At 43.1% G+C, this 10096-nt stretch overlaps 1 protein-coding gene across 1 annotated transcript; it reads left to right on the plus strand.

The window, feature by feature from the left end:
* Window positions 1–6077: 6077 nt before the first annotated feature.
* On the plus strand, window positions 6078–9043 carry LOC126064123 (signal peptide, CUB and EGF-like domain-containing protein 2). Its single transcript, XM_049862794.1, has one exon. The coding sequence runs from the start codon at window positions 8110–8112 to the stop codon at window positions 8695–8697; it is 588 nt and encodes a 195-aa protein (XP_049718751.1). The 5' UTR covers window positions 6078–8109; the 3' UTR covers window positions 8698–9043.
* Window positions 9044–10096: the final 1053 nt, after the last annotated feature.

Genomic DNA, 10096 nt, shown 5'->3' on the forward strand with positions numbered 1-10096 from the left:
AGAGGCATGGGCTCTACTCTCAAGGAGCTTAACGTCTAGTGGGGAAGCGAGAAGGTGACCAGATAAAGATATGAATGGGTAAATAACTGAAGACAGTGAACAATGCACTGAAGAAAAGGAATGTGGTTCCATGAGAATATGTGACCAGAAATCTTACATGGGCTGGCAGTCAGGAGAGAGTTGTTTGCGGCCAGGTTAGGGCAATCTTGTGCAGCAGACCACTCTGGAGGTCAGTTCAGGTCTGTCTGCTCCTCCTTCCAATCAGCACTGAGGTCTGCTGACTGAGACTGTTGTGTGCTAGGAAGCAGGCATCTTGAGTGGAGCCAACATTCTGGGGGGAGGGGGTGCTGATAGCAACAAGGCAGATGTTGCTGATGGTCTGTTCAGAGTGTGACAGCCTGTCAGTAACTAAATTATCTCCCCCCAAAATATATAGCACCTAAAGTAGTTTTTTTTTTTTTAAGTAGTTATAATTCCATTTGGGAATGAATTTTCTTTGTTATGTTAATGAGGCAGTATTAGTATAGGGCGTGTCTTAAGTCAATCTCTTTTGAGATATAAAAGAGCAGATTAAGAGATCAGAGAAGCAGGCAGAGATGAGGGCAGAGAGATGCCGTGTTACATGAAATCACCATGATCACCAAGGAATAGAAGCTGAAAAGAGACAAAGACTTTTCCCCAGAACCAACAGAGAGAAAAAGCCTTCCCCGAGAGCCAGCACCCTGAATTCAGACATCTAGCCTCCTAAACTGTCAGAAAATAAATTCCTGTTTGTTAAAGCTACCCATTTGTGGTATTTCTGTTATAGCAGCATTAGATAACTAAGACAAGCCACTCCTCTGCCTGGTAACTGTCAACTACTGGACTGATACAAACTCCTAAAGAAGGTTCCCTACAGTGGGGCTAGGAGGTGGGTCACCTAAGTGGAGACTGCTCCCCCCCCCACCACAGGGCCACTGGGTCTCTGAAAACAACAAGGCAGAGCTCTTGAAGGTCCTTCTGGGGAGTGCCAGCCCCTCCTCCTCCTGAAACAGCAGAAAGTCTGCCTGTGCTCCCCCTGAATGCCAGCTCGGATATAATCAGCCCCCCCAGAGCAGGGAAGGAAACCTCTGGCAAAATCAGAGGACGACATCCGGCCCTGAAGAAGTCTTGCTATGTGTGAGTTTTCCAGTGTAAAATGTAGTCGCAGAAACAGAGAAGGTAAAAGAGTAATAACCAGAGAGAGAGAGGACTGTGCCCCTTGGTAGACAGATAGATTAGTGTACAATATCTCAGCTGAGTGGCAGTGCCTGCCAGTGGACAGGTTACCCACAGCATGCTCTCTGGTGTGTTTGGGAGACGTTAAATTTGAAAACCGAGATCTGGAACTTTGGAATTCAAATTAAACCAGGAAGAGAGAAGGAGCTAACAAAGCAGGAGAGGAAACAGTAACCAAAGCCCGAAGGCACTGCCCACCTAAGAGTTTTTTTTTTGCAGAAATTAGTACAGGCTAACACCCAAATACTGGGGAGAACTGATAAAGTTATCATCCTCGAAAATTTCAGTGCCCCAACAAAAAGATCACAAGACATGCCAAGAAAAGAGGGATGATAGCCCATTGAAATGAACATGATGAAAGAAGTGAAGACACATCTGAGGAAGACTAAAAAATGAAAAGAATGGAAAACTATGACATAACAATGCTAAACATAATTAAAGACTTAAAGAAAAATGTAGACAAAGATCTAAAAGGAGTAAGGAAAACATGCCAGAACAAAATGAGAATCTAGAAAAAGAGATGAAAAAACAGAATTATTGCAACTGAAAGGGACAATAACTGAAAGGAGAAACAATGTAGATATGTAACAATCCATTTAATCAGGCAGGAGAAAGAATCATCAAATTAGAGCATAAGACAGTTGAAATTACAGAGGCTGAAGAGCAACAAGAGCAGAAGCTCAAGAAAGCTGAGCACAGTTTAATGGAATTATGGGATAACATCAAGATACCTAATATATACATCAAGGGAATTCCAGAAGGAGATGAGAGACAAAAAGGGATAGAAAGAATATTTGAAGAAATAATGACAGAAAGTTTCCCCAGTCCGACAAAGGACATGAATCTACATATCCTAAAAGCTCAAAGAATCCCAAACAGGATAAACCCAGAGAGATCCACACCAAGAAACATCATAGTCAAACTCTCAAAAAGTAAGGATAAAGAGAGAACCCTGTGAGCAGTGAGAGAGAAGCAAATAGTCCATACAAAGGATCCCCAATAAAATTAAGCGTTGACTTCTCCTCAGAAATATTGGAGCCCAGAAGGCAACGGAATGATATATTTAAAATGCTGGGGGTGGAGGAGGAGGGGAAAACTGTCAACCAAGAATACTGTACCCAGTGAAACCGTCCTTCAGGAATGAGGGTAAAATTAAAATACCTGCAGACAAACAGAAGCTGAGAGAATTCATATCCACCAGACTAGCTCTACAGAAAATACTAATTGGTATTCTGCAGATGGGAGGGAAAAGACACTAGAAAGTAATTCAAAGCCATACATAAAAAATTCCTTAAAAAGGGAATTGCATGGATATGTACAAACACCCAAAAAAAAAGTCCATTGCCATTGAGTCAGTTCCAACTCATAGCAACCCTATAGAACAGAGTGGAACTGCCCTATAGGGTTTCCAAGGCTGTAATCTTTACAGAAGCAGACTGACACATCTTTCTCCTGCAGAGTGGCTGGTGGGTTCAAACTGCCAACCTTCAGTTAGAAGCCAAGAGCTTAGCCACTGTGTCGCCAGGGCTCCTGGAGGAAGGAACAGGGTTTTACTTCTTATAGAGTTGTGAGTTTTGATTTATGGTGATGGAAAAATTGCACTGATCAAGGGTAGAGTTACATAGGTGATTAATGTAATTGCTGTCAATAAGTGGTACACCTATAAAAAGTTGAATTGGAAAAAGTTGTCTGATAGATATATTTACAACAACTATAAAAAGAAGGAAAAAAAACAGCTGCTGAGGTTCCTTATGTACAACCAAACACCACCATGGGATTTGGTTCATTGGTTTGGAGGCTTAGGGTCATGGCTTCATGGGACTTGCCAGTTAACTGGCCTAATAACGTGTTTACTGCTACTGTTCAACCTCCTAGTTTGCTGCATAGTGCCCAGGGTCTTAAAAGATGCAAGTGGCTGGCCATCCAAGGCACAACAACTGGTGTCCGCTTGCCTGAAGCAACAGAGGAAGAAGGAGAACCACGAATAGGAGGAAGAGATGAAATGTGTGGCTAATTGCCTCCATGAGCAACTGCTGCCTTTGCCATGAGACCAGAATAACTGGACGGTGCCCAGCAATGTCTGCCTTGAGCATTATGTTCTTTTAAGATCTATCTATATGGAACCAAGTTGACAACAGAAACTAGAAAGATTATATATGAAACTGAGGGGGTAGTGATTTTACATTAATGGGGGAGAAAAAACTCTGAAAAGAGGGCTGAGAATGGTTGCACAACTTGAAGAATATAACCAATGTTACCGAATTATACATGTAGAAATTGTTGAATTGGGGTGTGTTCTGCTGTTTATATTCTCAACAAAAACACAATGTTACACCAATTGACTGGACAGACCTTGGGCATCTTCTTTTGTTGCTGTCTTTTCAGTACCTGAGAAATATTTCAAAAGCCATGCCTGTTTCTGTGTATAGTTTGGGATGTGGCTAATGTAGAATTGAGAATGGGTGTAGCCTCAAATCCTTCTTTATTTGCCTTTTCATGTCCTGTGTTTTCCTAGATGATATGCCACATGCAGGAAAACATAGTGGAAGACTTGGATCAGATGAACCCAGACTCTATCAGAAGAAGACATGGGCAGAAAAGAAGAACCCAAGACACCACTGTGAGAACAATCAGGTAAGAGATGTTTAGAAGGAACCTGACTTTCCTGATACCAGAGGCGTGGGGTGTTTGAGGTTTCAGCCTCTGCAATCCTGGGGAGGAGGTGGACACTGGGAACATGAGCACCATGCAGATGGCAAACATTATTCCCTAACTTGTGAGGAGGTACCAATGTCAAGCTACTGATCTGGAGGTGAGCAAAAGTACATTTTTTCTTTCATACTTCCAAAGAAATAACCAAGTCTGAGAAATCTGGAAATGACTGGAAGTTAAACAAAATATGTTGAAAGTCTCACTGGTCTTTGGCTTAACTCTGAATCAGTCAATAAACGTAAGGGCACAAGAGGGCTCTAAGAACAAAGACTGTAACTCTGCATTGACAGTGGAAAAAACGATGGGGGCATAGAGGGAGTAGGCCAAGTGTCCCATAATCACACAGCTGGAGACTGCAGAGCAGAACCCAGAGCTGGGCATTCTGCTGCTCAGCTCTCTCTCCACACCCCCGCTGTTTCTTTCCCTCTCTCCTGAACCACCCACCCTGCAATACCAGGTTATCTTTGGGAGTCTTAAAAACCAAGGTGAGTGCAAAGTCATGGTGGCTTCTGCTACCACCTTTCCCTGCCTTCTTATGAACTTGCAGGGAGGGCTATGCTCTGCCACCAGCTAAAAGCTTCAGTCTGTGGAGGAAATGGCTTTACCCTGGCCATAGCCTCCATTCTTCCTTTGCTTAGCAAGTTTCCCAGAAAAAGAGGAGAGAAGGGAGGACACCAAACCACTGCTCTTGCTCTCCTCATTTTAGACATGAGAAAACCAAGGTATGGAGGGACTCAAGCATTCTCAGGATTCAAACCCAGATCTCCTTTCCCAATTTCATAAGCTTTCCAATATACTGCTCTGATTCTAGAAAATCTCAGTATTTATCCAAGAATGCAGATAAATCTCTAATCCTTACAAAACAAAATAGTTTCCCATTCAGATAATTCATAAACAAGAGGACCACATAAACAGTTTAGTATATGATTGTTGTCAAGGTTGCCACCAAATCAGGTCTGACTCATGGCAACCGTATATATAATAGAATGAAACACTGCCTAGTCATGTGCCATCTTAGTGATCATTGATCTGTTTGAGTCTGTTGTTGTGCCTATTGTGCCAAGCCATCTCAATGAGAGTTTCCCTCATTTTCTTTGGCCCTTCATTTTACCAAACATGATGCCCTTTTTTAGCTATTGGTTTTTCCTGATGTGTCCCAAGCAAGACAGCAAGATAAAAGCATCCATATGGGTTCCCTTGGCCTCAGGCTGCAACTCCAGCCCCCTGTGTGACCTTGGTAAGTTACTTCCTTCTCTTTGTCTCCATTTTAACAACAACAAAGCAGAGATGACAATAGTAGTCACTCACGGTTTGAGGTCTTGAAGATTAAATAAGGTGATGCACGTAGCACAGACAGCATATAGCACATACTAAGGACTCAAGTAATACTGTCATCACCATTATTATTAATTTTTCAAGGCAGATTTAAACACAAGGAGAGAAAGAACAAGGGAATAATTCACGAACTTTCTAGGAGTCTCAAAAACTGATCTCCTATTTACGAATACTACAACAAAACAGCAGGTGAAATAGCTCTAGATCTGTGCTGCCCAGCAAGGTAGGTACTTGACACATGTGACTATTTAGATTTGAATTAATAAAAATGAAAACTTCAGTCCTCAAGCACACTGGCCACATTTCCAAGGCTCAGTAGGCACACGTGGCTAGTGGCCAAAGTTCTATTACAAAGCAGTGTCACTACTCTTGTTGCTTTAGGGTATAAGGTAGAGACTTTCCTGAGATGGGGCCAAGACGCAAAGGATATGTTATTTTCCTTCCAGCTTACATCAGTAAATGGATAATTTAAAAAACCACTGTATCAGCACTAAACATAAAAGTCAGTTCTTACCAAAATTCCAAATAGAAGGCATGAATTTTTTTTGTCTACAGTTGGAGATAGCATTGTTGTTGTTGTTGTTGGGTGCCTTCAAGTCAGTTTCAACTCATAGTGACCCTATGCACAACAGAACGAAACACTGCCCAGTCCTGTGCCATCTTCACAACCGTTGCTACACTTGAGCCCATTGTTGCAGCCACCGTGTCAATCATCTCATTGAGGGTCTTCCTCTTCTTCTCTGACCCTCTACTTTACCAAGCATGATGTCTTTCTCCAGGGATGGATCCCTGATACTATGTCTGAAGTATGCTTCTCAGGAGCGTTCTGGCTGTACTTCTTCCAAGACAGATTTGTTCATTCTTTTGGCAGTCCATGATCACCAACACCACAATTGAAAGGCATCAATTCTTCTTCAATCTTCCTTATTCACTGTCCCACTTTCACATGCATATGGGCCACTGAAAACACCATTGCTTGGGTCAAGCACACCTCAGTCTTCAAGGTGACATCTTTACTTTCTACCACTTTAAAGAGGTCTTTTGCAGCAGATTTGTCCAATGCAACACATTATTTGAATTCTTGACTGCTGCTTCCAAGGGTATTGTTTGTGGATCCAAGTAAAATGAAATTTGTGACAACTTCAATCTTTTCTCTGTTTATCATGATGTTGCTCATTGGTTCAGTTGTGAGGATTTTTATTTTCTTTATGTTGAGGTGCAATCCATAATGAAGGCTATGGTCTTTGATCTTCATTAGTAAGTGCTTCAAGTCCTCTTCAATTTCAGCAAGCAAGGTTGTGTCATCTGCATAACCCAGGTTGTTAATGAGTCTTCCTCCAATCCTGATGCCCCATTCTTCTTCATATAGTCCAGTTTCTCGGATTATTTGCTCAGCGACGACTGAATAAGTATAGTGAAAGGATACAACCCTGACACACACCTTTCCTGACTTTAAACCATGTGGTATCCCCTTGCTCTGTTCGAAAGGCTGTCTCTTGATCCATGTACAGATTCCTCATGAACGCAATTAAGTGCTCCAGAATTCCCATTCTCTGCAATGTTTTCCATAATTTGTTATGATCCACAAAGCTGAACACCTTTTCATAGTCAATAAAACACAGGTAAACATCTTTCTGGTATTCTCTGCTTACAGCCAGGATTCATCTGACATCAGCAATGATATCCCTGGTTCCACATCCTCTTCTAAATCCAGCTTGAATTTCTGGCAGTTCCCTGTCGATATACTGCTGCAGCCGCTTTTAAACAATCTTCAGCAAAATTTTGCTTACTTATTGTGCTTGCAACAAAGGGTACACCCTCTATGGCTTTACACACTGTGGAGACACAAACGAGTGCAGCATCAACAACGGAGGCTGTCACCAAGTCTGTGTATAGGCAGCTATGAATACCAATGTCACTTTGGGCACAAACTCCACTGGAATAAAAAGGACAGTGTGGAAGTGAAGGGGCTCCTGCCCAACAGGACTCCCCACGTGTCCCTGCATTGCAATAACAGTGGTGGAAGAAAGGAGTGCTTCCTAAGATGTCACTCTGGCATTCACCTCTCTTCAGGACTGCAAGAGGCCTACTCTGTCATCTGCGGGGCTCCCTCTCCTCTCAGGAGCAAACAGCAAAAAGCAAATGACTCTGCTTTCAAGGGATGTCACCACCATCAGGACTAGGGTAACCTTTAAGCTAAATGAAGGCAAGTGTAGTTTGAAAAAGGCTGAGCTGTTTCCTGAGGGTGTGCGACCAGTACTACCAGAGACGCACAGTTCAGTAAAAGAGAGCTTCCACTACACAAACCTTGCATGCAGCTCTGGCAAGCAAGTCCCAGGAGTCCCTGGCTGACCAAGCACCACTAAGGATATATGTATCACTGATGAGTTTGAGCTTGAAACTAACCAAAAGGATGTAACAGCTTCTTGTGATCTAAGCTGCATTGTAAAGTGAACACAGAAGCGACTCTGAAAAGCCATCCGCACACTCCGGAAAGCTGCCCACAGGGAGCAATTTCACCTCCAACTATCAGGCATTTGATAGGGAACATCTGAACGCTGAGCAGAGTCCCATGGAGTGGGTCAGGGCGATGTGGAAAACCAGTGTGTCAGTTGCAGGGCTGGGACATATTATGATGGAGCTCAAGAACACTGGATTTTATGTCCAAATGGAGCTTTCCAAAATGAGAAAGGACGAATCACATGTGAACCATGCCCAAGACCAGAAAATCCTGGGGCCCTGAAGACTCCAGAAACTTGGAACGTGTCTGAATGTGGAGGCCTGTGCCAACCCGGTGAATATTCCATGGATGGATTTGCTCTCTGCCGGCTCTGTCCCCTGGGAACATTCCAGCCTGAAGCTGACCACATTTCCTGCTTCCCCTGTGGAGGAGGCCTCCCTACCGAATACCTAGGAGCTACTTTCTTCCAGGACTGTGCAGCCAGAGTTCAGTGTTCCCCTGGACGTGCCTACAACACCACAACTGACTGGTGTATCTGTTGCCCAGAAGGAACATACCAGCCTGAATTTGGAAAAAATAATTGTGTTTCCTGCCCAGGAAATACTATGACCGACTTCAATGGCTCCACGAACTTAACCCGATGTAAAAACAGAAGATGTGGAGGGGAGCTGAGAGATTTCACTGGCTACGCTGAATCCCCAAACTACCCAGGCAATTTCCTAGCCAACACTGAGTGTATGTGGACCATCAACCCACCCCTCAAGCACCGCTTCTTGATTGTGGTCCCTAAGATCTTCCTGCCCATAAAGGATGACTGTGGAGACTACCTGGTGATGCGGAAAACCTCTTCCTCTAATTGCGTGACAACATATGAAATCTGCCAGACCTATGAGCACCCCATCGCCTTCACCTCCAGGTCAAAGAATCTGTAGATTCGGTTCAAGTCCAACAAAGGGAACAATGCCAGAGGGTTCCAGGTGCCATACGTGATGTACAATGAGGACTACCAGGAACTCACTGAAGACATTGCTCAAGATGGCAGGCTCTATGCATCTGATAATCATCAGGAAATACTTAAGGATAAGAAACTGATCAAGGCTCTGGTTGATGTCCTGGCCCACTCCCAGAACTATTTCAAGTACACAGCCCAAGTGTCTCTAGAGATGTTTCCAAGGTCCTTCATCCGATTGTTAAGTTCCAAAGTGTCCAGGTTTTTGAGGCCTTATAAACAACAGCCACACGCCATTCAGTACAAATATTCCACCAGGGGGCTTGGTGGGACAGCGCTGTCTGCCTCTGCATGCCAGCACACAGTTGGATAGTGCAGCCTCCAGTATTAGTCACTCACTAGAGTTCAATTTTTATAGATAATACAGATTTTTGGTAAATTTTTTTTTAAATTGCTTGCATGTGATATTGATACTGTTCAATAATTTCTGCATTCATTTGGATCACCTTTCTTGAAAACAGGAATAAATATGATTTCTTCTTGTCTTCAGCCAGGTAGCTGTCTTCAAATTCTTGGAGATATTAGAAGTCATGAAATGGAGTGTGTATTAATCACGTGAATGAATACGGTATGAATAGCTTCCTTAGCAATAGCCACAGAAATTAAAAGAGCTTTGAATTTTAGAAACAAGAATTGGTACAAACACATGTAAACTGAACCTCAAACTCACTCCAGTTCAAGAGAGGCCATTCTGGTGTAACAAATTGACCACACAAATACATCTGTAAGGTTTAGCACCTGGGATGGATTAAAAACCACATGGGGGGAGGCGGGGCCAAGATGGCGGACTAGGTGGACGCTACCACGGATCCCTCTTGCAACAAAGACTCGGAAAAACAAGGGAATCGATCACATACATAACAATCCACGAACTCTGAACAACAAGCACAGACTTAGAGATGGAAAACAAACAAATACGGGCAGACAGCGACTGTTCTCAGAACCAGGAGCCAGCGTACCAGCTCTCAGATCCCTCCCCCACCCTCCCCAGGCGGCCCCATTAACATCCGAATACCCGGAGCCAGAGGGAGAATTCAGATAGGGATCTGACTGCATTTTTTTTTAGCCGACTACCTGGAAAATCTAGTTTCCCAGTGATGGCTCGGAGACAGCAGTCCATATCAAACCACTTAAAGAAGCAGACCATGACAGCTTCTCCAACCCCCCAAACAAAAGAATCAAAATCTTTCCCAAATGAAGATACAATCCTGAAATTATCAGATACAGAATATAAAAAACTAATTTACAGAATGCTTAAAGATATCACAAATGAAATTAGGATAAATGCAGAAAAAGCTAAGGAACACACTGATAAAACTGTT

This window comes from Elephas maximus, chromosome 20 (genome assembly GCF_024166365.1).
Source record: "Elephas maximus indicus isolate mEleMax1 chromosome 20, mEleMax1 primary haplotype, whole genome shotgun sequence".
Classification (NCBI taxonomy): domain Eukaryota; kingdom Metazoa; phylum Chordata; class Mammalia; order Proboscidea; family Elephantidae; genus Elephas; species Elephas maximus.

Excerpts from the sequence above, each read along its gene's own strand:
- LOC126064123 (XM_049862794.1), top strand. The coding sequence starts at position 8,110 with ATGGATGGATTTGCTCTCTGCCGGCTCTGTCCCCTGGGAACATTCCAG.